At 38.3% G+C, this 20,235-nt stretch overlaps 1 protein-coding gene across 2 annotated transcripts in view; it reads right to left on the bottom strand.

Annotated features, from left to right (window-relative positions):
* Positions 1–20,235, bottom strand: part of Arap2 (ArfGAP with RhoGAP domain, ankyrin repeat and PH domain 2) — a 152,675-nt gene that overhangs the window by 93,349 nt on the left and 39,091 nt on the right. For both annotated transcript variants that reach the window (XM_075943488.1, XM_075943489.1), the window contains exons 7-8: positions 15,295–15,415; positions 7,506–7,684 (exon numbers count right to left, since the gene is read on the bottom strand). In XM_075943488.1, the coding sequence (XP_075799603.1) occupies positions 7,506–7,684; positions 15,295–15,415 (300 nt within the window). The remainder of the gene's footprint in view (positions 1–7,505; positions 7,685–15,294; positions 15,416–20,235) is intronic.

Raw genomic sequence — 20,235 nt, 5'->3', positions numbered from 1 at the left:
AGCATCAAGGGACTTTACATGAGGAGGAAGAACCTCTTGTTAAACTCTGATTTGAGGATATTTAATCAAATGAGTTTATGTAGTTAAAACCCCAGTGCCACAATCAGCATCAAATGGATGCCCAAACCCACCAAGCAAGACATCTGGTTGTAATGAACAGGCTAATATTAGCATGATATTTTAAAAACTCATCAGGAAGAGATGGGAGACTATCAGGGAACCATTAACAAGCGGAAGCCAAGGCCAGTTTTCTTTCATTTCTTTCATGTCCATGTGCTAAAATTCTAACCCACTAGAAATAAATACCAGGAACAAATACAACACACATATTTCAAATTATGTCCAAACTTGATTATTGCACTAGAAGTGTTGCTATCTACCTCCTAGTACACGGGAGGCTGAGGCAGGAGGATTGCCACAAGTCTGAGGCCAGCCTGAGATACACAATGAGTTCAAGGCTAACCAAAACTACTCACTGAGGCCTTAACTCAAAAGACCACACACAAGACAGAAAAAAATTATGACATTTAGACATACTGGTTTGTTATCTACACTTTTTTAGGTAAAATAGCTTAGAAAATAATCGATGAAGGAAACAGAGGACCTGTGCATTTTGAGTTTATTAAAGATAGTTACATTATGCACAAAATTTCAACATAATAAAATTAATAAATAAAATTGAAGCATCATCAAATGATCAGAAAATATGTCATGAAGTTTAATTTCTAAACTATATAAAGAGCTCAAAGTAATTGACAAAAAAGATAATAACAAAGAAGACTGAAAATACAATGAGATTAATTTGAGCTGTCCAGAGCCAGTGAGTTCCCACTAGCTGGGATCTGTCTCTGTGGGTTTTCCTATCATGAACTTGATCCCTTGAGTCCCACCAGAGTTGACTTCTGGGAATCATATCAGTATCCCTAGAGTACATGGTCCTCTGGAAGAGCAGTAATTGTAGCTAAGCCAGCTTTCCCAATCCCATTTAGGTAGCATTTTAAATGTAAAAGGTACTTAAAAAGCATCAGAGGAATTCCGTGTGTTTGTCATTGTATCTATCTATTGGTATATATGTGTGCCTGTCTACCCTAAAGTGAAGATGTGGAGGCAATAGGACCACCTCAGCTGTCAGTTCTCCACGTCCGCTTATTTGAGCCAAGATCTCTTTGCTGCATTTGTTTTCCACAGCAAGCTACCTATCTCATAGGTTTCTGAGGATTCTCCTGGCTTCTGTCCCATTTCCTTGCCAGAAAACTAAAATACTGATGTTCAGGTTAAGTATCTTGTTTTTACATGTGCTCTGGGGATTCAAACTATAGTCTTCTTGCTTGCTTGCTTGCTTGCTTGCTTGCTTGCTTGCTTGCTTGCTTGCTTGCTTGCTAAGTTCTTTTGGCCAATGATTCATTTCCTCAGCCCTTCAAAAGATTGTAGGATTATGTATTGAATTTACATCTACCCACAGGGGAGATGGACAGAGTGAGAGAGAGATGGGGAGAGACAGAAAGAGAGGGAGAGAAAGAGAATAAATTGATTTGAATTGATTGAGGCTAGGTTAAGAATGGGGAGATGGCTCAGTGGATAAAGTACTTGACATTCTAAAAACCTGAGGAAACCCAGACCACATGTATATGCCAGCCTGCTTCGAATTCTGGAGCTAGTGTTATATATAGAACATGGAGTCAGGGGCTCCCCAGAGCAAGCTGGCCCGTGAGAAGAGCCAAGCTGGTAAGATCTTGGTCCACTGAGAAACCCTATCTCAATTCATAAGCTAGAAAGGAATGAGGAGGACTCTTGCTGTCAACCTCTGGTCTCCCCATGTATTCATACCTTTACACACACACGTGTGGCTACATACCATAAGAGTATGAACACATACACACCACATACATGAGAAAAAATGAAGGATAACAATGTTTCACAGAGACTGTCAGCAATTTCCTGGGGCTGTAAGTTGCAGTGCTGTTCCCACCACAGACTAAGTTTCCAGGTTCCACTAGGAGAGCATGCATCCATATCAGCCAGATATGGAAAAGTGCCTGCTAAATTCTTCCTAAATAGATAGATGGATCTAGAAACATAATGTCCATAATATACACCGTACACATCCAATTACCAAAATCCTTTTAAACAGAGAGGAATGATAATATGCAAACACTGTCACTATTATTATAGCACACTACAAGTACATAAAACACAAGCAGGTATAAGGAATAGAAGAATATTGAGAAAAAAGGAACGGGAAGGGTTTTAAGATGGAAAATTATGGAAGTGGTGACATTTAATTTATGGGATGGGAGCAGTGCACTGTTTTCCAAAAGGGTGATTAGGAAAGAATTTCAGTGTTGGTATCCAAGATGTTATTTGCCTCTCTCACAAAGGTCTTCTCTGATTCTTCATCTCTTTCCCCTTCACTTCTCCTTAGAGTCTAACTGGAGAAAGAAAAAGACTAAAAGACCTCAGGCTATCTTTAATGTAAGTCCCCTCCAGTCTCTCTCCTAGGCATCCAGAGAGCCCCTCTGGGTTTCAGTTCCAACAGCGTACTAATGAAGTAAAGTGCACAAAGCAAGAGAAACAGGGAGCCTTTGAACTGAGCAGTCAGGAGACCAGAAGCCACTGCTAAACACGGGCTGACGTCTATTATTTCCGGAGTTAAGAGCAGTCAGAGAACACGGCACAGATGGACAGCAAGACCCCCGGCAGGCTCACACCACTGCTCCTAAGAAGGAGAGGGAATTTCAAAAACCATTGAAGTGTTTGTGGCAAAAGTGAGTTCCCGGTGAATTGAAGTGAGAAAAATGTGTGTTCTTGTCTCAGTACTAGAGACAGGTTCAGGAAATAAAGAGAAAGATTACTGAAGATGTGCCTGCAGGGAGGCTGGCATTGTGAAAGCATCTTTGGGGACTGGAGGAAAAGCTCTGGAAACAACCATCTTCAAAGCAGAGTAACTTCTGGGTATACAGAGTGAAAGAAACTCAGTGGATGAAGCAAATGAAAACAACCTCTAATGGCGTTCCCTTTAGCCAAATTCTAATGATGCATTGGATTTTTTTAAACCCTTAGAAGTCACGATAAAAATACATCTCTATAGTAAGTGTGGTATGGCAAAATTTCCAGAAAGGCTGACCATTTCAAACCCTTACACAAACTACTAAGACTCCAGGAAGGAAGCAACACTGACAAAGCACAGGCTGCAGCTGCAGCCTCCTTTCGAATTAGGTGCAACGTTCTATGGACACTCCATTCTGAAACTATACCACAATAATGATGTTCTTCATTTTTACTACAACGTTTGTCAGTTCCTACATCGGTATTTCAAAATGTTCAACCTAGCAAAGGTTATTCTAAAATAAGATTAATAGGAAAAGAAAAGATACCACCCAAGGGTAAATAAGTGAATGACAGGCTCATTGATATTAGCATAGGTGAAGGAAGTTTTACACATTTTCCGACTGCAGGATTTTCAATCCCCCTTATGCTGAATGGCTACCACTTTAGAGGAAGAAAAAACAAACAAACAAACAAAGAACCCTGAGAAATCATTTCATAGTGTGTGGTTTTGAAATCTCTACTGAGCCACGTGTGGTACTTTCACAAATGCCTATCTGCCACATATCCCAAAGGTTAACTCAACTCATTTGGAATAGGCCCAAAACTCTGAAATTTCAACAGAGTAATGACAGCCTTGGAGGCAGCGATCCTCCTGCCTTCATGGTGACACCTGTTAATGGGAATAATTGCACTGCCAGAGACAGGTAGTTATAGAAGAGGAGGATTAAAAACCCATACTACATCCTCCCAGGCTCATCATATGTGACTAGGATAAATGTGATTTCTCTGGAATGGCCAACCCTCATCTCCATACACTGCGATTACTAGAATAATCAGCAAATTAGTAAAACTATGTATTTACTGATGGAGAGAAACCTGAAGGTGATTCCTGGGTTAAGTCATATAGGCCAATTCCATTTTTAAAAGAAGTGTTTTTGGGGGCTACAAAATGAATTCACTGCATATAAATAATAAAAACAATTATGTCTTGTTATGTGGCCATTATATAGATCTAACAAAAACTATGATACAAGATTTTAAATATAAATACCTCACACTTCTCAATGAACATTTTTTTTTCATAATCTTTGAAAATTACCCTTGTGGGTTTTTTTTTTACTTTTTTCTTTTTCTTTTCTTTTCTTTTCTTTTCTTTTCTTTTCTTTTTTTTTTTTGAGACAGGGCTTCTCTGTGCAGCTCTAACTGTCTTATAACTCACTCTGAAGACCAGGCTGGCCTCAAATCCATAGATCCATCTTCCTCTGGAATTAAAGGTGTGCACCACCACCACCCAGTCCAAACATCTAGATTTTACATCAAAGCATACTCCAGTCATTCAGGATTTCCTCAAACAGGCCCATAGCTCACTAGGGGAAACCCTGTGTACTGAGGAGAAAGCACGCCGTACAGATGCTTCCTTAGGAGACAGATCAGCAGGAAATGGCTTTCCTCAGGAGAATAAGGCATTGACCAAAATGGGAAGGTATCAGAAGCTGAAATGGTACTACTGTTGGGGCCAAAACATGGATGACTTGCTCAACTTATCCACCAGCCAAGTTGATGCATAGTATGAAGTATGATGCAAATACCACATCTTCCACAACACACCCTAAAAAATATCTTTAAAGGTAAAGTATAAGATCTTCAATGTTTAGGAGAAAAAAACTGACTAAACAAACAATAAAAATATAAGTACTTATCTAAAGATGAAGTGTATTCCAGATTTACTGATTTGTTTTTAAATAATTTAATTATTACTTTGATGTGGGATTTCTATCTGTGTGCTGTGAATATCATTGGTTAATAAAGAAACTGTCTTGGTCCTGCGAAGGAAATAAAGGTAGGCAGGAAAAATTAAAGTGAATGCTGGGAGAAAGAAGGGTACAGTCAAAGAAAAACCCTGCTGGAGACAGATTTAGGAATGTTAGCTCGTAAGCCACAGTGACATAATGATACACAGATTAATAGAAATGTGTTAAACTAGGATGTAAGAGTTAGCCAATAAGAAGCTAGAGCTAATGGACCAAGCAATGTTTTAATTAATACAGTGTGATTATTTTGGGGCTGAGCAGCCGGAAACCAACAAACGGCCTCCTTACTACATTACTTGTGTAAATAGAAGTGTTTCCAGTTCTCTAATTCATTTGATGCCCCATGTTTTGGACCTCTCCATAATGCCTAACCATGGAATACAAGATAGGGACAACATAATGGCACACTTGGGAGGTAAAGGCAAGAGGACCAAGAGTTCAAGGTCATCGGCTACAAGAAATCCTGTCTCAAAAAGGCAAAGCAAACAAATAAGCAGGCAGTAAAAGCACTGAGCTTATTACCTGTAGCTGCTCTTGCCTGGCATCTCACCCTTGCAGATAAAACAGCCTTGCTAGATAAGCATATCTCTTTGAGAGTGCACAATCTGACAGAACATTCACTGAGCCTATGTCCTGAAACCTTTGGGCAATGAAATTAGTCACAAAACTAATTTGTGCCTGTTTCTGAGAGATAGGATCTCAGAAAAGATTTAAACCAAGTCTTTAGTAAGAAGACAAGCTTAGTGCTAGAAATTCTAGCTTCAAATTAAGCTTGGCATGATCAAACTGCTAGCCCTGCACAAACTATGGAGACCTCATTTTACTCATCTTTAATGCACAGATGACAGAATCCTGTAATTATAGGAAAGATTAAAAATGAGTATTTATAAATTAATTAGCATAGAACTTGGCACTCCATCCATGGCAAGCATATTAGATTTTGCTTTCAAATATAACAGATTTAAAATGATTTCATACAAAAAGCTTCTTTCTCCCAAAGGGTTAATAAAACTCAAAAAAAAATTATTTCTAGAAAACAACACAAACTCAGATAATCTAGCTAATGTGAGCAATGAAACGAATAAGAGGAATTGTATTCGGTCTGTGCAAGTAAAAAAAAATGAATTCCTCATTTTGGCAGAGTAACTTCAAAACAGATACATGCAAATTATGAATGCTTATCCTGAATTCCAATGAGAAAAGTTTTAGTCAACTAACTTCAGAGACTTCAGAAACAATATTTACATCTAGTTCATATATACTGTTAAGTTATATGTTACTCTTTTTAAGAGTATGCTAAATATGCACATCAGTAATTTGCCCATGTCAGTCAATGATTCCTTCCACAACTAATTGCCTAAGGTACCCCCCAATAATGAATACACTCCTACTGAAGTTTGAGAATAGCTTGCTAAGAGCTGAAGTATCAGCTAATAACTACTGCTTTTTTTGAGTTGATGACTGTTTTTAATAAGAAAAGAGGCCTTGTCTATACCTTATCACAGTCCACTGTAAAATGAATTCACCTTAGATTAGACATTCACAATACACGCTTTCATCTTCAAATAAGAATTAAGCACCTAAGGAGGAAGATTTTCTTTTACACATAAAAGTCTAAAATAATAGAGAAACGGAAGTCTATACTACAAAATCAAATATAAAGCTTGTACAACATCAAAAAACTCTTTATCTACAAGTCTCCACAAAAATATTTAAACTATCTCTAGTTTTTCCTATTAACCAAATTTAATCATCTAACAGTTAAAGCTCATATACTGTGTATATGTGACATGTGTATAGAAGCAGATGTGTGTGTGCTTGTCTATATGGTGGCAAATATATGTATACCTAAATATCTCTATACCCACCTCTCTTTAATGGGTTTCTACTACCAAAACAGTTTCATGACAAACAGAACATCTGTTCAAAGAAAAATAAAGACAATAAGACCTAGTGTGGTGATTTCAATGAGACATGTCCCCCATAGGCTCAGATTTTTGGATACTAGGTCTTCAGGTAGCAGCACTGCTTGGGGGAAGCGTGACAGGTGTGGCATTTCTGGAAAAAGCATGTCATTGCAGCTGTGTTAGAGAGATTTCATCCTTGTCACTTTTAATCCACTCTCTGACTTGGGCTCAGGGTTATGGTTCAAGATGTGTGCTCTCAGATTCCCATTCTCACTGGTAAGCCTTCCTGCCATGATGGCTTCTTATTTATTCTACATAAATCAATTTTTTCCTCCCATAGGTTTCCTTTTTACATCAACAGAAAAGTAACCAATACACCTGTTTCTCATTATCATCTAATTTACTATCACAAAAATGTGGAATTAGTCCCATTCAACAGTGTCTGTATTTATTCTCAATTATTCTCTGATGGCTATATTTACTGCAAATAAGGTATACATTCTAACAATTTTTTTCAATGATGCTGCTTCCTCGGCCCACTAAAAAGGAGGCATGCAGCCTCAGGTCTGATGGAAATACTTTCCTGAAACAAAGCCTTCAGCCAGATTTTCTGTTATTGTTAGTGGTTTACCTAAAGTAACAGCAAGATTATAAATAAAAACCCAAGCAGCTCTTAAAAGCTAAACACAATTGCTACTATCAAAGAATAGTAATTTACAATTAATGTTACAAAGCTCACCTGCTCATTTTTGCACAGCCACACACTGTTTCCCTTCAATACAGTAAAAATTTTGGCTTTGTAGCCTCTCAACTCAAGATATCCACATTTCTCAGGTGCCATGCCTGCTTGCAACTGTGCAGTAACGGATGGTGACTTCAGTGCACTTAATAATATGCTGATCCAATCATTTCTCTCTTCTGAAATTAAAGGAGAAAATGTAAAAGGCATATAAACATAGAAACATTAACATGAGAGCCTCTTGCTTTAAAGCCAGTAACATACAATTTTTTTTTACCACAACCACTGCCTAAATTCCACTGTCAGTGGAGTCAAGAGCTCAAATTTAATAGAAGAGATTTCGTAGATGCTCTGGAGCCAGTAAAACGAGCAGCTTCTAGTATCATTCAAGAAATACCACATCTCAGGCTTCATTTCCAACTCCAAAGAAGGCTCAGCATTTTAGAAAAAAAAAACTCCAGGAGACCTATGACCTTATTTATGTCTGAGAAACATTTTTAAATGATTTAGGATATTGGGTTTTCTCTTTGCCATAATTTTGCAATGAAATATTTCAATTAGAGTTCTGTTTTGAGTTTGTGACCTTACCTCCCTTCATTGGTGTTACTAATTTGGGAAGTTATGGAACATGAATAGAAGGTCAGAACAGGAAGAAGTAGCAATACAAAAAATATTTCTGTTGAAGGCTATACCCACTGAAATGTGTTTTTATTCCTTTCTGCTTTTTCTCTATAAGTAGGTGAAGAAACTTTCTATTTCCCATACTCCTCTGGCCAGCTTGTCTCAAGAACCTGAGGCAAAGTGGCCATGTACTGAGCTCTCTGAAACCATGAACCAAAGTAACACCTTTTCCCTGTCAGGTTACTTGGTCAGAGCCACAGTAAGAAGCCAAGGTGTACAGAAAAAAGCAGCTTCAGTACTCATTGGAAGGTCGAAATAGGGAAGTACTCAAGGCTTTAAAACTTTCAAGACAAAGTAAAACTTGATACTATACTACCCCGTACAAGCCAAGTGACCTTCAATCAGGTACCACATACTTACTTGGGAACAGAAATGTGGTATAATCTCCAAAGAGCAATCAAGACAATAAGTCAAGTTAGATTTGAACAGATAATGGGGCCCAGACTAGAATAAATGTCATACAAATTGTATCAAGTAATATATGAGTCCATTCAACTGAAGTAAGTGATTTGCTGAAGGTCACTAAGGAAGGTAGTGCTAAAATTATGCCAAAAATTATTTCAACTCCTACACAACTGCATTTGGTACCATAGAAAGGGGGAGCACGTGATAGACAGGTCTTGAGAATGAGGGACAATGTGAAAAACCAAACTGAAGCCTGAAGGTCAGAACAGAAGTCTGAGCAAGGACAACATAAGAAAAAAGCATCAGGAACCAACATTGGTTTAGAGACTTAACTAAGAGGAACATATTGATAGTTTTGAAGTTACAAGGAAATTATGAGAAATATAGACAGAAAATATCCACTTCCTGCTTTGAATTACAGGAACAAAGGAAAAGCAATTCAAGATGATTAGAAAGGAGAAGACAGGGTTGAGAATCCTGTGTTTATGACTGGCAGGCAAATCTGGGAGTGTGGAATTCAGGAATAAGAAGAGAGATATCAAGTGTACAATAAAAGTAAAATATATGAACATTCAAATGTCAGTGTATTAAAGGGAGTAAGACATAGCTGATTCACGGATGCTAACCCCAAAATAAACAGCCCAGAATAAGAGGAAGTTTACGTTATAAAACGACCATGAAAGATGGCAGGACAATCCATCTCAAAATCACCGCCCATAATCAGGACACTGGGATAGATGAGCAGAGCAGCAAGAACATGTGAGCAGAGACAACCTCAACAGGAAAAGATCCATAGAAGTGGATAAGTGTCAAATGCACAATGAGGAAGAACACGATAAAAACACAGGAATCAAATATTATCTACAAGAATAACAATGACTCCCAAATCAAACAGGGGAGAGATTATCAAGACAAAATTTAAAAAAATGGAATCTCAAGTGGCAAAATTTTTCATACAAAGGGAAACCAGAGCTAAACTGTGGAATCTAGGACTTCTTTTCTCATAAGACTGCCTATCAGAGAATCCACAACTTTACCATGGATTACAATAAGTCTCCTTTATGAGGTACACTCCTGTTTAATTCATGATGCGCAATTACTTCAAAAGAAATCTTAATTTCTAAATTATCACAACTTACACTCAACTTCTGAAGTTGATAGTCCTACCAAGTAATGTAAGGGATGGTTGCTTTGCTGAATATTCATAAAAAGGTTCAAATATAAATATAATGTAATGACATATACCAAAGCTTTGTGGCATTTAGACCATAGGTAGCATATATCTCAGTAATTAATTTGAAATTGGCAACTTCACTTTTTGTGTGTTTATATTAGAATAGTACTGAACAAAATGGATCAATCCCTAGGATTATTAGCTTCTGAATTTTCTGATAGTACGAGGAAAAAACAAAGAATAAGAAATGAATGTCCTGTTTGGGGCTGAGAACTGATCTGTCATTATTCTAAACAAGCAGATTGAAGATCCATACACTACTATAGTTTCTACAGATATACCACATAAATATGTGGACTACAGTTTAGTGCCAAGGCTATTTTAACTATACAACAGTAGTAAGGGTCTATGACCTTCCCAGCCATGGGGATTGCATGGGGTTTACAGTACCAGGCAATTATTCTTTAATATGGAACAGTCCTCAATTTCATAAGGCTCAGAAAACATTTCAGAAAAATGATAAAAAAAATTTAAGATGCAAAAGGGGGATAAGAGACTTGCAATGCTTTCTTCTATACGAGGTAGCCACTGCAAAATTACATGTTATTCTTAGTTGTGTGTTAAGCCTTCAGTCATTCCACTCTCTTCTGATTCAAGACATGAGGCATCCCCTACTCCAGTGTATATAAGTCACTCTGTGTGAGGTGGTCTTCACTAGGCATGAAGTAGTCATCTCAGTTATCAAGTAAAGCATCATGACTATGCAGTACCTGTATTACATAAGCTTTTATACTGCTTAGTGGTGGTGTTGTAGTGTGGTCACAGTGATACATGACAATCTGCAAGATGCCCAAGGAGATCTGTGTAGTGCTTCCAGTGAAAAAGCTAAAAGTATACTCAAATATTTTTTAATAGAATGATCACATTAGTATAACTTTTGCTAAAAATGTTGCCATAACTTTCTGCCTTATCATAAGCTATTGCTGGTCCTCTTTTACTGTCTCTAATTTAAGAATAAAACTTTATCATATGTATATATGTATAGAAAAGAATGTAGTATATATGTTACTTGATACTGTACACAGATTCAGAAATCCCCTGGGTATAAGGAGTCTATACCTCTAGTGACTAAGAGGGCAGATTACCATGTTGAGTCCTTCTAAGAATAAAAATATCTGATTGTATATCAATGGTAGCAGTTTATTAAGCACCATTTTTTCTGGAACATTCCCTATTATGGCTTCTCTCCATGGATGATAATCCAAGTTGGGGAAAAATTATAGGTCAGAAGAACAAAAAACAAAGTGGTTTTGCTATAATGTAGACAAAATAGCAATCTCTTCAATGAATCTTAAATTAATTTTTGTGGTTTTGAAAAACACCAAAGATTCAGAAATGTTCAAATTGTCAACACAAACATCATATTTTTTGAGTTCAAAATTTAGCATAGGTGATTCATTAGTTACAAAGGATAGCAGAGAATGTGACACAGGGCAAGCAAAACTACCATAAACATAATCACCAACTGTAACTCAACCTTCACTGTGAGGTTTGTTTTGTTTGTCTGTCTCTGTCTCTGTCTCTTTCTCTTTCTCTCTCTAGACAAATCCTTCACTCTGTAGCCTAGGCTGACCTCCGACTTATAGAAGTCACCTGTTTCTGCCTCCTGAGTGCTAGAATTTTAAGCACCCATCAAACTCAGCCAGGAACTTTACTTTTAATATGATCTGACCTAAAGAAAGACCCTTCAGTGTAACCAGCCATCAATGTGAGAACCAGAAGTGTTGTCAAACTGATAACCACTACCTGTACGAATATTAGCTGCTATGCTACGGGCTTATTCTGAGTATAAGGAGCAGGACCATTCTCTCACAGAGATTAAACTCCACTGAAAGGAAAAAGGCCATAAAAGCACAGACATTTACTAGACTACACTACACAGCCTAAAGCAGAGGATGAGGGGCCAGAGAAGAGTTACTTTCCATAGGCTACTAGAAAAAGCCTCAGAAAAGGGACTGGTCAACAAAGCCTAACGGAAAAAAGTAATGGAGCAAGCAGGAAGGTGGCTAGAACATTGCAGGATATGAATGCTGTAGCCCCAAAGAAACTGAGACTTGTAGATTCAGTCCAAGAGTCCCTTGTTGTTAAAATGTAGCAAAGGAGGGAAGAAGGCATGGAAGGAAGGAATGAAAGAAGACCAATACCAGATCAAGGGTCAAAAGGGCTTTCGTACATCATACACCCTATGCCTATCTCAGTAAGAAAAGAAGACAACGGGACCTTAGGAATGAGATTATATGATCAGACTTCCATACTGAATGGTTTTTCTGACAGGACTGAAGACATACTTGTAGTGAATCAGTAAAGTGACTAATCAAGATGAAAGTGATTGCTTTGAACTAACAATCCACTTAATCCCACTGTGGGGATTAAGAACCAGTCAGCATCTAGTCTTAATTTCAAAGTCAAAGTGACAAAGTGACAGAATTCGGGAACAGATTAGATGATATATAATAAAGAAAGGAAACAGTATTAGCTCATGACTTGAGCACATGAGTCTTTAATCCAGTGTTATTTTCTTGTAAATACCAAGTCAACTAAAATAATCTGAGTCCTGTGTCCTAAGTGTCCAATGGCTTCAGCAACCTGAGCCTACTTTCAACCTGTGAGAGTTAACCAAAGGCAACAGCCATAGTCTATAATTTTGGGAGTCACCGTCCTGCAGTACAATTTCCATAGCACCATAAAATACTATGCAAGCTTCCAAGGGAGGAAAGAAACTACTAATTCTACTAAGATGTGACATCTATGAATCACAACAATGATAAAAGTGGTAAAATATCCATAAAGATACAGTAAACGGCAGTCACATGTTGACGGTGACCAATGGCAGTCTAATCAGACTTAATGTCCACTCACAGGAGGGACTAATGCTTGTTATTAGAAAGGTAGTCAGCTTTCTGGGGCTAGTGAGGTCAGGGGTCTTAGATTCTACTACAGTCACTTTGTTAGACCGACATGATTCCTCACTATACACTAAATTTTATCCTTATACTCATCCATAAGTGTAGTTACCACCCTTCTGATGATAAGCAGCTCTTCTGTACAGTAAATGGAGACCAGACCATTACAAAATCCTCATCTAGGCTCAATGGATCAATGGGTGATGAAAAGTCCACCTATAATAGATACATCTACATAACAGCCTGCATCTATCTATGCCGTAGGTAACATGGTGAATGAGGGGGTAGGGAAGATTTTTTAAGAGCCATAATACCCGAAGTCTGTTGCTCTGATGCTGTCTCTCCTAGAATTGTCTGCATAAAGAAGATCTGAACAATAGCACCACCAATAGATATGTTATATGGAAAGCCGAAAATTCTCACAGGCCCACACCCCTGACTGATGAGAAACAATGTTAGCTTCTTCCAGGGATGAGCATTCTAACTGGTTAATCCAATTTAAAGTTGCTATCCCTAAAACCATATACACATAAACAACAGGTTGTATTTATATATTTTTGAGGGTATGTGTGTGTGTGTGTGTGTGTGTGTGTGTGTCTAACAATAATATTTGGGGAAGAATAAGATATCAAGGGGATAACATGAAAGAAGTTTGAGAATGAGCATTTGGGATGGTCTAGAAAGAAGAAACAGAGGGAGAAAGTGTTGTGATAAAATTAAGTTAAAATGTATTTAAAAATTAATAAATATGTATATATCTAGCAGCAGAAATATGAACTATTTTCTATATTGGTCATACGCAGCATCTACATAGATTTGTTATACAGTGTGGATCTATCCACTAAGCCCTGCTCTTTGGTGTTTTTTTCTGCTATTTGGGAAGGCCTAGTGTGGTGTTTTGTTTTCAGCAGCAACATAAGCTTCTAGTTTGATTTCATAAATCATCAGTAATCAGAGTCTGAAAAACACTGCTCGCTGACAGGTAGCTGGGTATACTCACTCATGATTACCTTCAGTAATAATGAGAACTTCCTAGAATACATATTTATTGAACACTCTTTATGCCACGGCTAGCACATGCTCCGGGAGCAGAGCCGTTTAAAGGGCAAGGGTGCCACAGTACTGAGCATTACCGTAGCTTCTACCCGCAGGTAGCCGTCCCTGTCTGTACAGTAGAACTACAGTCATGCAAACTGTTGTTACAATGCCGAATCTGGCAAAAATGCCTGGTCTATACAGAGTATTACGTACGCTCTATGTGCAATTATTATTGAAATAGGGCACACTTAGTAAACACTTCTTTAAAAAATCAGCTCAATTATAAACCTATCCCAACATGCTCCTAAAGTAGAGTAAATTTCTTATTATTTAACTAAGTATCGGGCCTTCCCTGTATTATCTTAACCTATCGAAGGTTATAGCCATGGCACATCATTAGAATCAAACAGAGCACAACACTCGCATTTCTCTGACCTCTCCCCACTGTACTATCAAATTCAGAGAATACGCTACTGTACACTGTGAGACCCAATACAGAAAGAACAGAAACATTTCTATTTTGTGTTCACATTTATGCCTCTGTGTGTGTGTGTGTGTGCGTGCGCGCGTGCGTGTGTGCGTGCGTGTGCATGCATGTGCGTGTGCACAAAAGAGCCTGCTCGCAAATACAGGTACTTAGGAGTGGAAGTGCATGTGTTTTGTTTGTATGGTAGTCTGAAGGCACCTTGCAGGAATCAATTCTCTCCTTTCACGGTGTGGCTCCCAGGGATAAACTCATGTTATCTCACTCAGCAGCAAGCATCTTTCTCTGCTGCACCGTCTCTCTGCCCCACCTGTCACCTTTCCACCGGGAGTCCCACTGAAAAGAAGATTCCCACGAAAAGAACTCAATGAGTACAGCCACTACAAAGTCTATAACCTAAAGATTACCACACCAGTTCATTTAGCTAAGAACCTCCTTGTGTAAAGTTCCCTAAAATCAACTTAGTTATAATTAGGACCTTTGCTTTTAAGCATTAAATACCTATTTTGCATTATCAAAATTACACATTAAAATGATCTCTGTGAGAGAATATTGTATCCAATTTTCATTGTTTTGTATATACAGCTTAAAGAAATATCCCATAGTTAATAGTTCCTGAAAAAAAAAGAAAATAGATCCTTATATGTAATAGCAACCACACAAGGAATTAACTTGTTAATTTACTTAGGCTTTAATACTGTATATTCAAAAACCTTTTTTTAAATATAAATTATTTGCAAGCAATAGAGTTAAAAGTGGCCTTATATTTTTCTTTACCTGATTTATTAACATGATTTGTGAGAAATGAAGGGCTCTAGGTATGTTGATAGCAATAACGTAATTATCTTAGACACAGGTAGGACAGTGCATGCATGATTTCTCAGGACTTAGGGAAGTAAGGTCAGAGGACTCGGAGTTCAAGGCCACGCCTCCTGTGGACTGAACAGTGAGTTCTGGGCCACACAGAGTTAGTTACACAGCCTGATTCTAAGAAGAAAGAGGAGGAAGGAGAGGAAGGGGGCAGGAAATGGAAAATAATCTTACCTTCTTTTTCTACTCGAAAAACAAAAGTTCTTTGTGTTGTAACAATTTCAAATTTGTTGTCTCCTTGAGCCCGTACTGTGGATATTGCAGTGAGGGGAATTATTCCTTTTGAGTACATCTCCTGTATTAGTTAGAAAAAAGGGTAAGAGAGATGAACATGAAATTCTGAAGATCTTAAAGAATGGCTCAGGATTCACAATTGTTTTTCTTTCATGATTTCTATGGGAAATTTTGAAAAGATAAACAAATACACTGATTTTCAATGCTGCAAAAGAAAACTGTGAAGTGTCCTACGCTTTCAAGAGAAATGACCTTTTCAATTTTCTAGTCGCCTGGATTTAAAAGGCAGAGCACCGAATAAAAATAACACTAAGAGACCAACAATATCCACTTCTTAAACCCAGAATCACAGGCTGTGACTTGGTAGGCTCACAATGATTCCACGGTGTTTGCAGGCATCTGCTGGTCAGAACAGGAACTGTCACAGAACCATCTCAAAATACAGCTGGAGTACAGAGAGAACAAAACATACCAAAGGGAGCCTGTAGATTTATTAATTAACTTCATTTTCAATGGTCTGATGATGTGAACTTTGATCTCATACTGAGTTGCATATTTTTTTTGTCATTCTCTAATGACAAATGCCAGGCATGGGCATTCATAGCTTTAATCCCCAAATCTGGAAGGTTGAGATGGGAGGTTTAAGGCTAGCCTGAACTGGGAAAAACCATGTCCCTGAAAACCAGCAGCAGACGAGGAAAGGTGCATCTGAGGCTGGCAGTCGGCATGCACGCACAGATTTTAATTTTGCTTTAAAAAAATCAAGACTCTAAGCACTTTCTCTCAACCTTCATTCTGTGTAGAACTATTTGGTAGGATGACGTCAAAGATTTACTAAGAGTAAAAGAATGAAATACTTGGTGTGCTCTGTTGTCAGAAAGAAACTTTAGACTCATTATACACTTAAAAACCCGGTAATTTAAGGTCAGAAGTGAATTCAAACTTCAGAACACACAAGTAAGATGATGCAGTCCTTAAAGTGTTGAGAAATAATTTTAATTTTTTATTTAAAAGATTTTTTCCATTTTACAGAGCAATCATAGTGTTCCCTCCCTTCCCTACTCCTGCTTCCTCACCTCACCTTTCCCCCACTCAACCCCTCATCCACTCCCCAAAATCATAAGTTCTCACCTGGGAAGCCTACATAGTCTGGCAAGTTGAGGCAGGACAAAGCCTCTCCATCCTATATCACTGCTGAACAAGGTATTCCATCATAGGGAATGGGCTCCAAAATTCTAGTTCATATGCTGGAAATAAATCCTGGTCCCACTGCCAGTGGCCCAGCAGACTGCCCATCCCACAGAACTGTCACCCACATTCAGAGGGCCTAATTCGGTCCCATGCCGATTCCTTAGCTATCAGTCTAGAGTCAGTGAGCTTCAATTAGCTGGATCAGCTGTCTCTGTGCATTTCCCCATCATGATCTTAACCCCTTTGCTTATATAATCCCCCCTCCCTCTCTTCGACTGGACTCCTGGAACTCTGTCAGTACTTAGCTGTGAATCCCTGGGTCTGGAGAAGCATTTTATAAACATGGTGAAATTTGATCCTGACTTTTAGAAAACTTAACTTTCACCAAATTGCTAAGTGGAAACACAAAATTCTGATCAGACAGAATAAAATAACAAAGGTGAGATCATGAGAAGTAGAAACCCCCCAACACACATAAAAAAAAAAAGAAAGGAAGGAAGGAAGGAAAAGAAAAAAGTATTCAGAGTTCTCAAGAATTAAGAAATATGAGGTATAAAAACACATTCTCACATCTAAGAAGGTCTGAGTATCAGCCTTTCCACCCGCCAACTCCCATCCATGCCCTTCCCAACCCCTCCTCCTCCACCTACATTCAGAAAAGCACAGGCCTCCCAAGGGCTTGAACAAAGCAGAGCAGTCAAGCTGAGGTAGGAGCAAGCTCCTCCCCCTGCATAAAGGCTGGGTTAGGTAAACCTGAATGGAGGACAGGTTCCCAAAAGCCAACTAAACACCAGGGACAGGCCCTGGTTTCACTGTTAGGAGCCTTACAAACAGACCAAGCGACACAGCTGTCACACACATGCAGCGAGCCTTTACTCAGCAACTGGTAGAAGCAGATGCAGAGATCCACAGCTAATCACTGGACCCAGCTCAGAGAGTCCCCTGAAGAAAGGGAGGAAGGACTGTTGGAGCTATGCGGGTCAAGGTCATGAGGGAGGAACCCACAGAGCCGGCTGACCTGAACTCATAGGAACAAATAGACTCTGATGAACAATTAGGGAGCCTACATGGAACCAACCTAGGCCCTCTGCATGTATGAGACTAGGATATTTTAAAGGTTAAATCTGGCATTCAGTACTTTTTTGATCTTTGCTTTTTGGGTACCATGAAGTAGCTTCTGCTACATATGTCTGCCACATGCTGATCTGCATTACCTTAGAATCAACGGAACCAAATACTTTGAAATCACAACCCAAAATAAATGTCATCCCATTCACGTCCAACATTTTGGCATATAAACACCAAGTCTAAGTGAACGTACTATAGAAACTCCAGTTAGGTGCAGAAATTCACACCAGAAAATAACAGGTTAGGAGAAGAATATACTAAACCATCCCCTGCAGGGAGTACCCTTCCACCCCACTCAGGGAGCACCCCTCCCTCAATCTCCTTCCGAGAAACGAAACATGAATTCTCCCTACATATATAATAGTGTCAATATGCTCCTACCACTATTTCACAACTCTGAATGATCTTTGCATTTATAGTTAATCCTTCATTGTTCAGCATAGATTACACTCTACTGAAACTTCTTTCTGCTGTGACTTTTCTCTGGGACCTTGATCCTTACTGTGTGAACATGGTCCACAAATGCAGCCAGCTGGGGAGAATTTTAATTGCTCATTCATCAGCTCCATTCTCGCAGGTTCTACCACTTCTATAGTGCTGACACTCTCCAAAGCACTATGTAATAATACATTGGAATTTAGATAATGATCTAAAGTATCATGAAATGTGATAATATGATTAATGATGTCTTCCCATATAGATGTTAGATCATTCATCTATTTCCCTTACCAGCTTTCTTAGAGTTATTGCTATAGAAATATTTTGAATGATTGAATCCCATGTCCAATCAATCACAATTACCAAACTCTGACATCTATTTTTTTTACATTTTTTTGGAATGTATTTTTATCACTTCTACTGAAGCTAAATATTACTACACAATAGTTCATAAAGCCTCATTTGTTACCACCCTTTCCAAATTTGCCTCCCTTTATTCAACTTATCTTCCTGAAACTCATCTTCCTATAGACTTCCTGAGACACTACAATCCAGCTGTCATTCAGCTGGAGAAAAATAGAGCAAAGATTTATAGAGGACAATGCTACGATGTTTGAAATTTACACATGGTTTAAACTGTTTATTATTTATTTACTATTATTTACTTATGTGTATGCCTGTGGGCATATGTGTGCAGGTAAGAGCAAAACTTGCTGGAGTTGATTCTATCCTTCTATTGTATGATTCCCAGGAACTGAACTCAGGTCCTTAGACTTGGGCGCAATTATTTTACCTGGTGAGCCCTCCTGCAGGTCCTCATGGAGGCTTCAATGGCTAACAATAGTTTAAATAGCTAACAATAGCTAAAGAAGTTCAAACAGAAGGAAAGAAATAACGTATGAAAAAAAGAAAATATGGCAGAGAAATGGTACTCAAGTCTTCCAAAGGATGCCACCAAATGTTAATAGAGGTCTTTACAAAGAAATACATAATTTGATTGATTTACCCAAGGAAACTCTAGAAATGAAAGTAAGTTAAAATGGAAATATGAGGTCAAATCATGAACATTAAATGCTTTAGAGAATGTGAAGAGAGAGGGAACAACTTCCCACTGCCAGGCAACCGACAGAGGAAGAAGGAGCAGGGCATCTTTATGGACCGCGGATGAGTGTACTTGTCATACAGATGTCACGGCTGATGCCGGACAGTGGGGATTTTTAAATGTATAAAATCATTTACACATTGTTATCTAGGCGACCTTTTCCAAACTTTAGTTTACTAAAAATTGTAATAGCTTAGAAAAACTTCCTAATGAGATAATTAACAATTTGTTCTGAGCTACCTTTAACCCATTTGTCAGTGAAGAAATTCCAAACAGTGCTAGAGTTAGAAAAAAGGAAAGAAAAAAAAAACTATATGCCTATAAATAACAACGATCTGTTTGACAGGTAATGACTTCTGGAAGAGAAATGTAGAAAGCAAAGAAGTGGCCAAAATATACTTTGCAAACTAAATACTGTGTTGCTGCAGCCTCAAGAAGCCAGAGGTTATCTAATGATTCATTTATAATCTATTACGAGATCTCAAGGTAAAACTTGTGTGTTTTTTTTCAATACTATAGGGTTGATTTTATATTTTTCTTGTAACAACAATATAAAGACAATACAAAGTAAAAATGGGGGGAAAAAAAAAGAAAAGAAAAAATCCTCAATGGATAGCAGGCTCAAAATGCCTGGTTTCCGAAGTGTGAAATGTTACTTAAGGAAACTTTAAAGCATCCCTGGAGGTTGTACCGCACAGATATCTAGGTCAAATCTGTCATTTATCTGCCACTTTCAGACGATGAAACAACCACAGGGCAATTCTTCCCACAGATGAGTGGGAACATGGGTGAGTTAGATTTCCTAGCAGGGGAGCAGATATCAAGGCTGTGTTGATGACACTGTTTCTGTAATAAAATGGAGACATCCTCGTGGAGGTATTATTGAATGACACTGAGGAACATGGAAGAAAACCAGAAAATTGGAACCTCTGCACACCACCTCCTAATGTCCAACTGCATACAATGACTCCGATGTGCTATCCACACAACTGCTAAACTGCACAGGCAGCCATGTTACTAGC

The sequence above is a fragment of the Microtus pennsylvanicus genome, chromosome 12 (assembly GCF_037038515.1).
Source record: "Microtus pennsylvanicus isolate mMicPen1 chromosome 12, mMicPen1.hap1, whole genome shotgun sequence".
Taxonomy (NCBI): Eukaryota; Metazoa; Chordata; class Mammalia; order Rodentia; family Cricetidae; genus Microtus; species Microtus pennsylvanicus.
This window is presented reverse-complemented; position numbering and strand designations above follow the sequence as displayed.